Genomic DNA, 12,593 nt, shown 5'->3' with positions numbered 1-12,593 from the left:
TCAGGCGCACTAGAGTCAACAAACGCACGTTCTTTTCATATATTGTTCTCTTAACAAATGTATCCATGCTAAGCCAATAAATCTGCATCTTGCGTGGGGGCCCTAGCCGGCGTCCATACATTCGCCAAGAAAACACTGCTCCGTTGAACACATCAGTCTCCCCCGGCCCAAAGCCCAGCGCATAGCACATGGACCATTCGCCGACGGAGACCTCTGCGCCCGGTAGCTGTGTCTCAACATACACAGGAAAATATCCACTCCAATGGTTTACCCTGGCACTGAGAGACATGATGACAATACACAATATATTAAAAACACATCCTAATAATATTTCCATGACACCGTAGACTTGCAATAGCCATCAGACGGACACCTCAGTAAACATATTGCGGGAGATTTATCAAACTGGTATAAAATAGAACTGGCTTAGTTGCCCATAGCAACCAATTAGATTCCACCATTCATTTTTCACAGCTCCTTTGGAAAAAGAAAGATGAAATCTGATTGGTTGTTATAGGCAACTAAGCCAGTTCTACTTTAGCCAATTTTATAAATGACCCTGTTATTTTAAAACAGACCCTGCGCGTTCTCAGGATTAATTGTCCTCCCTGATGTGCATACTCTGTTGGTCTGTTGGTCCTCTGTTGGTCCTCATGGCCTGGTTGAGCCAAAGCTGCATCGCATACTCCCTCACTCCTCACTATCTTCAACCATCTCCTCTAACTACAGGTGAAACTCGAAAAAATTAGAATATCGTGCAAAGTTCATTTATTTCAGTAATGCAACTTAAAAGGTTAAACTAATATATGAGAAACTCATTACATGCAAATCGAGATATTTCAAGCCTTTATTTGTTATAATTTTGATTATGGCTTACAGCTTATGAAACCCCAAAGTCTCAATTGTGCATTAATGCAATTCCTTTTAATTTGCATTACTGAAATAAATTGACTTTTGCACGATATTCTAATTTTTCAAGTTTCACCTGTATCTCAGCCTCTCCCTTGGTAGAAAGTAAGAAAAGCCAACTCCTACCAAGAGGGAAGGAGTGGAATGGTAAGTCCCATTCCTGTTGCTAACTACTGTCAATTGTACTCCATTTGCTGCTGTACAAAGTGTATAGCATAAAGTGTGAAATAACATAAGAATTACAAAAGCATTGCATTACAAACCACTGCAGATACCCCCAGGTCTGGGGTACTGCAATTACAAATAGCCTTTATTCCCAATATGGATAGGCAGCTGGGTTTAGTTTACTCATAACAGTTGTGCTTATTTGTGTTATGAATGGGCAGGACACAACACACTTGCGTTGTTTCTGTGGGAGACATACTGCAGCCATACTATTGGCCCTTTACAGGGAAGATGAATTATCCACAACACTGCTGCTGTATTATCAGGATGCTCCATTTTTTTTTTAACAGAGATTATGTTCGGATTGGGATTGCTTATTTCAATTGCTTATGTAAATGAGGTAGCAATGTAAACTGATGCAAATATCTGTCTTTTATTTAGGCAGTATTCATATGTACCTTTAGGCCTAATTTACACGTCAATTATTGGTGTTTGGTCATTGATTTCCAGCAGTGTTTGCTAGCCAAAACCAGGAGTGTAGCCTGCAAAGAGATAAGGTATAAGGCTGGGTTCAGACCTGAGCGTCTTTGATATGCGCGTTTAACGCGCGTTTTTGACGAGCGTTTTTTGCAATAGTAAACGCGCGTTTGACACGCGTTTGTGTGATTGACTGCAATGTCCTATGGCCACAAACGCGCGTCAAAACGCCCCAAAGAAGCTCAAGTACTTGTTTGAGCGTAGGGCGTTTTACAGCGCGTTTTTCAGCGCTGTAAAACGCTCAAGTGAGAACCAGGGCCATAGGGAAGCATTGGTTTTCATGTGTTGAGCGTTTTACAGCGCGTTTGAACGCGCTGTAAAACGCTCAAGTGTGAACCCAGCCTAATGGAAACTTTGCATTGGCTCTGTGTTTTTAACCCACACCTGGTTTTTGCAAACAATCAATAATGGAAATCACTGATTAAACTCTGACCTTGTGAAAAAGGCTTAATGTTGTATATTTATAACATCATATTACACTGAAAATATAAAGAATTGTCTAGTGTTTAATAATGTCTTATAATTGTGTATCATTATGTATGTACTTTTTCCATAGCCGTCTGAGCCAGAAATTGGATGCTGTTTTGTGTGATGGTTATTCCAACGAGATTGTGGGATCAACTGTTGTAATCTGCACCAAAATAGATGAAGGTATGTAAAAGAAATGAGCAAACTTTAAAAAAAAATAAAAAATTTCTTGTTCAATTTGTTGCATTTTTCAAATCGATTTGTCACAAATCAAAGTTGTTCCAATTGGCCTGAAAATTGGTATATAACACTCTGAGGTCTCCTAGATCTCAGATTTTGTCTTTTCTTTCAATTCATATGTTTTAAAAATGTATTACTCATTTTTGCTTTCTCTCTCCTCCCTCCTCTTCCTTCCGCCATCTTGAGCTCTTGAACACAACGATAGCAATAGCAAATAACATATGACATATATAGCTATGGGTATACAGGGAGTGCAGAATTATTAGGCAAGTTGTATTTTTGAGGATTCATTTTATTATTGAACAACAACCATGTTCTCAATGAACCCAAAAAACTCATTACCGTATATACTCGAGTATAAGACGAGTTTTTTGGCACATATTTTTGTGCTCAAAAAGCCTCCTCGTCTTATACTTGAGTCTAGTCTAGCTCCGGTAATACAGGCAGTGCGGGGGGCGGCGCTCAATCACTGACGTCACGCGCCTGCGCCGCCTAGTGGGAGAAGGCGCGTGACGTCAGTGAGTGAGCGCCGCTCCCCGCACTGCCTGTATTACCGGAGCAAAGACAAAGTAAGAATACTGCTGTGTGCGTCGGGGAGGGGGATCTGTGGATGGCACTGTAGGGGGATCTGTGGATGGCACTGTAGGGAGATCTGTGCATGGCACTGTAGGGGGATCTGTGGATGGCACTGTAGGGGGATCTGTGGATGGCACTGTAGGGGGATCTGTGGATGGCACTGTAGGGGATCTGTGGATGGCAGTGCCATCCACATATCCCCCTACAGTGCCATCCACAGATACCCCCTCCCCTAAACAGTGCCATCATGGCACTGTTTAGGGGAGGGGGGATCTGTGGATGGCACTGTTTAGGGGGGATCTGTTGATGGCACTGTTTAGGGGGGAGATCTGTGGATGGCTCCCTGTATTTAATGCAGAGTGTGTGTGTATATAATGCACACACTCTGCATTAAATACAGGGAGTCACCCTCTTGCAGATGTGTGTATATAATGTAGAGTGTGTGCATTATATACACATACACTCTGCATTATAGCTGCATTTCCCACCCTAGTCTTATACTCGAGTCAATAATTTTTCCCATTTTTTTGGGGGTAAAATTAGGGGCTCGGCTTATACTCGGGTCGGCTTATACTCGAGTATACACGGTAATATCAAAGCTAAATATTTTTGGAAGTAGTTTTTAGTTTGTTTTTAGTTTTAGCTATTTTAGGGGGATATCTGTGTGTGCAGGTGACTATTACTGTGCATAATTATTAGGCAACTTAACAAAAAACAAATATATACCCATTTCAATTATTTATTTTTACCAGTGAAACCAATATAACATCTCAACATTCACAAATATACATTTCTGACATTCAAAAACAAAACAAAAACAAATCAGTGACCAATATAGCCACCTTTCTTTGCAAGGACACTCAAAAGCCTGCCATCCATGGATTCTGTCAGTGTTTTCATCTGTTCACCATCAACATTGCGTGCAGCAGCAACCACAGCCTCCCAGACACTGTTCAGAGAGGTGTACTGTTTTCCCTCCTTGTAAATCTCACATTTGATGATGGACCACAGGTTCTCAATGGGGTTCAGATCAGGTAAACAAGGAGGCCATGTCATTAGATTTTCTTCTTTTATACCCTTTCTTGCCAGCCACGCTGTGGAGTACTTGGACGCGTGTGATGGAGCATTGTCCTGCATGAAAATCATGTTTTTCTTGGAGGATGCAGACTTCTTCCTGTACCACTGCTTGAAGAAGGTGTCTTCCAGAAACTGGCAGTAGGACTGGGAGTTGAGCTTGACTCCATCCTCAACCCGAAAAGGCCCCACAAGCTCATCTTTGATGATACCAGCCCAAACCAGTACTCCACCTCCACCTTGCTGGCGTCTGAGTCGGACTGGAGCTCTCTGCCCTTTACCAATCCAGCCACAGGCCCATCCATCTGGCCCATCAAGACTCACTCTAATTTCATCAGTCCATAAAACCTTAGAAAAATCAGACTTGAGATATTTCTTGGCCCAGTCTTGACGTTTCAGCTTGTGTGTCTTGTTCAGTGGTGGTCGTCTTTCAGCCTTTATTACCTTGGCCATGTCTCTGAGTATTGCACACCTTGTTGCTTTTGGGCACTCCAGTGATGTTGCAGCTCTGAAATATGGCCAAACTGGTGGCAAGTGGCATCTTGGCAGCTGCACGCTTGACTTTTCTCATTTCATTTGCAGTTATTTTGCGCCTTGGTTTTTCCACACGCTTCTTGCGACCCTGTTGACTATTTTGAATGAAACGCTTGATTGTTCGATGATCACGCTTCAGAAGCTTTGCAATTTTAAGAGTGCTGCATCCCTCTGCAAGATATCTCACTATTTTTGACTTTTCTGAGCCTGTCAAGTCCTTCTTTTGACCCATTTTGCCAAAGGAAAGGAAGTTGCCTAATAATTATGCACACCTAATATAGGGTGTTGATGTCATTAGACATCAACACCCTATGCTTAATTGGTAGTAGGCTTTTGAGCCTATACAGCTTGGAGTAAGACAACATGCATAAAGAGGATGATGTGGTCAAAATACTCATTTGCCTAATAATTCTGCACACCTAATATAGGGTGTTGATGTCATTAGACCACACCCCTTCTCATTACAGACATGCACATCACCTAATATGCTTAATTGGTAGTAGGCTTTTGAGCCTATACAGCTTGGAGTAAGACAACATGCATAAAGAGGATGATGTGGTCAAAATACTCATTTGCCTAATAATTCTGCACTCCCTGTACAAATGGTTGATGGTGTTAACAAACTGCATGTTTAAAAACACACTGTGCCATTGCATGTGTTATGCTTTTTCATATTAGAAAGATGGTGTTTAAATATGTAGAAAAAACTATGGCTTGTTGGGACCATTCATCCAAAAATGATCCCTTAACGGGGGCAGATCCCTGCCACTGTTTATATGCACACACATGTTAATGTTATAAGAAACAGTGGCTTGTAGTGATGATCGAGCATGTTCGGCCGAACACCAGTTCTCAGCCAATAAACGTAATTGTTGGCTGCTGGCATTACAGTGATTGGCTGGCCGGCACACGTGTTCGGGTGCTATATAGAACACAATGACAAGTGTTTGGCTCAGTGTTAGGCCTCATGCACACGACCCCGTTTTTTCACGGTCCGCAAAACGGGGTTCCGTTGTTCCGTGATCCGTTTCCGTTTTTGTTTCCGTGTGTCTTCCTTGATTTTTGGAGGATCACCAGACATGAAGGAAAGTGAAAAAAATGTGAAAATGATAGGAAAAAAAACGGATGCGGACGCCCGGACGCGGATGACAATCTTGTGTGCCTCCATGTTTTTTCTCGGACCCATTGACTTGAATGGGTCCGCGAATCGTTGTCTGTGAAAAAAATAGGACAGGTCATTTTTTTTGACGGACTGGAAACACGAATCACGGACGCGGATGACAAACGGTGCATTATCCGAGTTTTTAACCGGACTCATTGAAAGTCAATGGGTCCACAGAAAATCATGGAAAACGGAACAACGGACACGGAACACAACAACGGTCGTGTGCATGAGGCCTTAGTCAGGGAGAGCTGTGATGAAGAAGGGAAAGATAGAGTAGGGAGTGAAATTCGTTTTTTTTTTCAGTTGAAAAACTTTTTAGAGACCCAAAAGTCCTTTTAAGGACTATTGTTGTGTGTGGCAGCAGCAATATATATTTTTTGCGCAACCTGAGCTAAATTGCTAAAACTTTACAGACCCAAAAGACCTTTTAAGGACTATTGTGTGTGGCAGCAGTAATATATATTTTTAGCGCAGACAGCGATATCTATTTTCGCTGCAGACAGCGACATTAGCTGCGCACATCTCCAGTGTAAAGTGTGCGCATCCCAAAAATATTTTTGACCTCCAGTGTACTTTTCCCATTGACGTGTCTGCTGCGGACTATTAGCTGCGCCACATCTCCAGTGTAAAGTGTGCGAATCCCAAAAATATCTGTGACATCCAGTGTACTTTTTCCGTAGATGGTGTCCGATTCTGACAGTGACATTACCAGCACCACATCTGCAGTGTAACGTGTGCGCTGCAAAAAAAATTCTGTGACATACAGTGTACTTTTTCCATAGACTGTGTCTGCTGCGGACAGTGACATTATCAGCGCCACATCTGCAGTGAAACGTGTGCACTTAAAAAAATTATCTGACCATGACTTCTCGACTCCACCAGAAAAAAGCTGATTTACATAAAGGCACTTTAAATGTGTTGTTTATAATGTACTGAATACACTGTATTTCCATGCACCCCTCCAACTACAAACAAGGGTATTTGGTTGAATCTTCCCTTTCTTATCCTCCTCCTCCTCTTCCATCATATGAACATTCTTATTTGTCGCATATAATGTTTTATAGGGTCAGCTCACCAGCAGGCCCTTGCATATAATTTTGTAGAGGGTAAGCTCACCAGCAGGCCCGCACCTAAAATCTTTTACAGGGTCAGCTCACCAGCAGGCCCTCGCATATAATTTTTTAAAGCGTCAGCTCACCTGCAGGCCTTCACCTAAAATATTTTACAGGGTCAGCTCATCTGAAGGCCCTCGAATATAAAGTTTTAGAGGGTCAGCTCACCTGCAGGCCCTCATCAACAACTTTTTAGAGGCTCAGCTCACCAGCAAGCCCTCACCTACAATCTTTTACAGGGTCAGCTCACCAGCAGGCCCGCACCTAAAATCTATTACAGGATCTTCTCACCAGCAGGCCTGCACCTAAAATCTTTTACAGGGTCAGCTCACCAGCAGGCCCTCGCATATAATGTTTTACAGGGTCAGCTCACCAGCAGACCCTCGCATATAATTTTTTACAGGGTCAGCTCACCAGCAGGCCTTCACCTACAATCTTTTACAGGGTCAGCTCACCTGCAGGCCCACGCATGTAATGTTTTACAGGGTCAGCTCACCTGCAGGCCCTCGCATATAATTTTTTAGAGGGTCAGCTCACCAGTAGGCCCCCACCTAAAGTCCAGTCTCACTATCCAGGAGTCTGGTCAAAACAATCCTCACCCCCGGGGGTACGTAACTAGTTATCATGGAGGAGTTTCGTTCGTTATCAGAATTAACCAGACAAATTGCTTCACCAACTAAGAATGTCCATGCATCACCACCCACAAAATCGAGAAAGAGCTATCAATCTGTCAATCCCTTCCATGTCGGTGCGAGGTTTACCGTGTTGAGTCAAATTAAGCCGCAGGCTCCACTCCTGGTGGTGCCCTTCTGTCAATTCCTTTAAGTTTCAGCTTTGCAACCATACTCCCCCCAGAACCCAAATACTTTGTTTTCTCGGAAGCTGCTCGTCGGGTCATGGGAATAACGCTGCCGGATCGCCGGTCGGCATCATTTATGGTCGGAACTACAACGGTATCTGATCATCTTCAAACCTCCGACTTTTGTTTTTGATTACTGAAAGCATTCTTGGTAAATGCTTTCGCTTTGGTTCGTCTTGCAGCGGCCCAAGAATTTCACCTCTAGTGGTGCAATACGGATGCCCCCGGCTGTCCCTCTTAATCATGGCTCCAGTTCTGAAAAACAACAAAATAGAACCAGAGTCCTATTACATTATTCCTAGCTGAAGTATTCAGGCGACACTGTACATTTTTTCAATGGTCAGCTAAGCAGCAGGCACTCTCCCATAATTTTTTAAATGGTCAGCAGCAGGCCCTCAACCATAATGTTTAATAGAGTCAGCTCAGCAGCAGGCCCTCGCCCCTAATGTTTTAGATGGTCAGATCAGCAGGCCATTGCTCCAAATGTTTTAGAGGGTCGCCAGAAGGCCATCAATCATAACTTTTCAAAGGTGTGTATGATGCCCTCCTTTATGTGTAACAAAGGGTGTATAGGAGTGCTGATTCCTTGTATTTTTTGGCAGCCCTTTCACTTAGTGCATAGGCTTTATGAGTGTAGGAGTCCCACTACATGAACAATTGCACCACAATGTGAATGAGGCCCTCCTTTATGTGATATACAGGATGTATCGAAGTGCCTCTTGCTTGTAATTTTTGGCAGAACTTGCACTTTATATACAAGTAAATGTACAGGAAAGAATGTTTCCTAACAATTTGTGCGTATTTTAGTCAGTCTGTAAAAGTTGCGTACAACTCGGACAACATGGTTCCCAGCAGTGACCTGGGAGTCCAAGATGCATCCAGACATCGTCCCCATGCTGTTCCAGTACCATTTTGGTGGTATTTCCATCAATTTCTGACCTTTTCCTATGAACAATATCTGTGACATCCAGGGTACTTTTTCAATAGACGGTGTCCGCTCTGACAGTGACATAAACAGTGCCACATCTGCAGTGTAAGTTGTGCGCTGAAAAAATTTATCTGTGACACCCAGTGTAATTTTTTCAATAGATGGTGTCCGATTCTGACAGTGACATTACCAGGGCCACATCTGCAGTGCAACGTGTGCACTTCAAAAATGTATCTGTGACATACAGTGTACTTTTTTGCGTAGACGCTGCGGACAGTGACATTACCAGTGGTACCTCTCCTGTATAACGTTTCCTCATCCCAAATACCTGTGACATTCCTTGTAATTTTTTAATAGCCGCTGATGACAGCATTGACATTATCTGCGGGATATCTCCTGTGTGACGTTTCCACATCCCAAATACCTTTTTAAATTTGTTTGAGCATACACTTCCAAATCCTATGCTACTGTACGTGTGACAGACTTTCAATCATAAATATCATTTAATTTGAAAAAGGCGAGCAGTAAGAGACAAGGCAGTGGCCGTGATGCTGATGGTGCACACAGAGGCCATGGTTCTGGGCATGGTGAAACTGTGCCTGCTACCAGAGCACAAGAAAGAAGTCAGACCAGTACGACAAGGTGGTCAGTTGGATTGCAGCAGATAATGCTTCCAGTTGGTTAAGCACCACCCTGTCTTCCACCAAGTCCAGTCTCAGTAGCCAAGTGTCTGGTCAACACAATCCTCACCCTGATCCTCCTTCTTCCCACCATGGAAAGTCTTGGCAAACAAGTGATCCCTTAGGCTAAGTTCACACGAACGTGCGTGACCCGTGGCCGTATTGCGGCCCGCAAATCGCGGGCCGCAATACATGGCCACAGTTCCGTGTGAATTCTGCATCACGGATGCGGACCCATTCACTTCAATGGGTCCGCTAATCCGGAATCGCGGAACGGCCGCACGGGACGGGACCCCTCGGAAGCACTACGGAGTGCCTCCTGGGGTTACGTCCCGTTGTTCCGTTCCGCTAAAAGATAGAACAAGTCCTATCTTTTCGCGGAACGGCCGGATCGCGGACCCATTAAAGTGAATGGGTCCGCGATCCGATGCGGCTGACCTACGGCCGGCTAACAAGCATTGCGGCCCGCTATTTGCGGGCCGCTTCACAGGCACGGGTCACACACGTTCGTGTGAACCCGGCCTTACTCGGATATTCCGAGGAGCTATATTCAGCGCCATTCCTTCATTTGGACCTCTCGACAAGCCCGCTTGAAGAGGGACATGAGATCTTGTGCCCTGATTCCCAAACTCTTGAGCATCCACAGTAACAAAAAGATGACGATGGGGAACGGCAATTAGTGTTTAATGAGGTGAATGATGATGAGACACAGTTGCCAATAACTCAACGGCAATTACTGTTTCAAGACGTTGATGATGAGGATGAGACACAGTTGTCAATCACTGAGGTAGTGGTTAGGTCAACCAAACAGGAGGATGAGCAGAGTGAGAAAGTGGAAGAGGAGGTGGTGGACGATGAAGTCACTGAACCTACCTGGGAAGGTGGAAATCCAAGCAAGGACAGCAGTACACAGGGGGAGGGATCTTCTGCACCGCAACAGGCTGGAAGAGGCAGTGGGGTGGCAAAAGGGAGAAGGCGGGCCACACCAAACAGGGCCCCAAAAGGTTCCACGGAGCACCCCCTTGCGGAAATCTCCCTTGCCAAGGGGTTAGTGTTCCGCAGACTGGCGCTTTTTTGAGGAAAGTCCGGATGACAAAAGAATTGTTATTTTTAACCTGTGCCATACAAAAATGAGCAGGGGCGTGAACACTAGCAACCTCACCACCACCAGCATGATCCGCCACATGGCATCAAAGCACTGTAATAGGTGGGCCGAACACCTGGGTCCACATTCTGTGTCTGTGGGTCACACCACTGCCTCCTCTTCCCCTGTGTTACGTGCTGGCCAATCCCCTGTCAAAGGCAAAGGCCTGCATGCCTCCTGCCCTGCACCTGGACCTTTGCAAGCACCACCAGCGACTACATCCACTTCCGTGTTCCAGCGCAGGGTACAAATGTCCTTACACCAGGCATTTGAACGCAAGTGCAAATACCCAGCCACCCACAGGCCATAGCACTAATTGTGCAACTTTCCAAATTACTGGCCCTGATTATAACATGGTTATAAGGGAAAATAATAGCAAAATAATAGCATTTTTACAGAATGCCTAGTAAAATAGGGATGGAGGGGTTAAAAAACAAAAAAAACTAATTAAACTCACCTCATCCACTTGTTCACGCTGCCCGGCTCATCTTCTTTCTTCTTCTTTGATGACCTGGAAGGAAAAGGACCTTCGGTGAACAAGTGGATGAGGTGAGTTTAATTATAATTTATTTTTATTTTCAATAGATGGTTCCGCAAAAACTGAATGATACGGAAGACATACGAATGCATTTCCGTATGTGTTCCCTTTTTTTTTGTGAACCCATTGACTTGAATGGAGCCATGGAATGTGATTTGCGGGCAATAATAGGACATGTTCTATATTTCAACGGAACAGAAAAACGGAAATACGGAAACGGAATGCATACGGAGTACATTCTGTTTTTTTTGCAGAACCATTGAAATTAATGGTTCCGTATACGGAACACAAAAAACAGTCGTGTGAAAGAGGCCTAATGGAGAGTGGTCCTGATTTATACTTTTAAATAAATTCTATAAAGAATGTGGAAAAAGATCATCCAAACTGGACAATCCTTTAATTTATTCAAATACAACAAACAATATTTTGCTGGTGATTTATGGCTTTATTGTTATATTACATTATTAATTGCTTCTCTGTATTTTTTTCCAGGATCTATTACAATATTACGAGAAGGCTGTGTGCCTGCTACCAAAATTATGCAGCTATTTGAAAGGGCTAAGAACATGGAGCAAGACGTATTATAAGGACAACCAGACATGACAAATCTCCCAGTAGTCTGTCTTAATAGTAGTCTTTGAGGTGGGAATATAGAATGTGAATGTACATTGTATGCTTACTCTATTTATTTATTGCTCTGTGCACTATATTATTGGATAAGAGAATATTTCAGGGATGAAGTAAATAAAAATTGAATGCCAAACTAAAGTATATTGGTCCCACTAAATCATTTTCAGCATTAAGTTCCAAATATGAACAGCTTATAAATATTTTTATCTCCACTCTGCCCCAAGTTTCTTAGTTTCCCAGGGGTGTACTCAGTTTCCTGCTGTGCTTTCCATTCTCCCAATCCATCATTTACAGTAATCACTAATGGAACCCTTCTTTTGAGTCTAGATGGGCCCTGATAGCTGAGGTCTCCCATGGCAGATTTTATGCCTCTAATATACAGGCACCGCTTCATGATATTGGGGGGTTTGTTCCAACTAGATGAAATTATGGCATAAATACAGCAAAATGCTCTACATTTTCATAGATTGAATCTAAGATTGAGCAAAAGTGGGTAATTCTTCCCAGCTTATTTTCTACTTGTGAAAGCTGCTAGGGACTGTTGAATGCAAAGTTGGAGTCACAAGACCCCAATTACAAAATGTTTTTTTTTAAAAGGTGTTGTCTCATGTGACAAATTGCTCCCAAAGAGGTACAAATCTAACTGTCATCTCATCCCGCAAATATAATACCCTACCTAAGACAATCGCCCAAAAACTTTAAAAATTATGGCCTTCAGACTATGGAGACACTAAAACATGATTTTTTTTTGTTTAAAGAATTATATCAACAACCTGCTCTATAAAAATATCACATGACCTAACCCCTCAGATGAACACCGTAAAAAATAAAAACTGTGCTAAATAAACAATTTTTTGTCACCTTACATCACAAAAAGTGTAATAGCAAGCAATCAAAAAGTCATATGCACCCCACAATAGTACCAATCAAACTGTCATCTCATACCAAAAGAAATGAGCCCCTACATAAAACAGTCGCCCAAAAAATAAAAAAACGACGGCTTTCAGAATGTGGAGACACAAAAAAAATTATGT

The 12,593-nt window shown here is 43.1% G+C and overlaps 1 protein-coding gene across 2 annotated transcripts in view; it reads left to right on the top strand.

Annotated features, from left to right (window-relative positions):
* Positions 1 to 11,697, top strand: part of LOC120977746 — a 61,610-nt gene extending 49,913 nt beyond the window's left edge. For both annotated transcript variants that reach the window (XM_040405834.1, XM_040405833.1), the window contains 2 exons: positions 2,168 to 2,262; positions 11,422 to 11,697. In XM_040405834.1, coding sequence (XP_040261768.1) covers positions 2,168 to 2,262; positions 11,422 to 11,516 — 190 coding nt within the window. In that variant the 3' untranslated portion in view covers positions 11,517 to 11,697. The remainder of the gene's footprint in view (positions 1 to 2,167; positions 2,263 to 11,421) is intronic.
* Positions 11,698 to 12,593: the final 896 nt, after the last annotated feature.

This window comes from Bufo bufo, chromosome 8 (assembly GCF_905171765.1).
Source record: "Bufo bufo chromosome 8, aBufBuf1.1, whole genome shotgun sequence".
Classification (NCBI taxonomy): Eukaryota; Metazoa; Chordata; class Amphibia; order Anura; family Bufonidae; genus Bufo; species Bufo bufo.
This window is presented reverse-complemented; position numbering and strand designations above follow the sequence as displayed.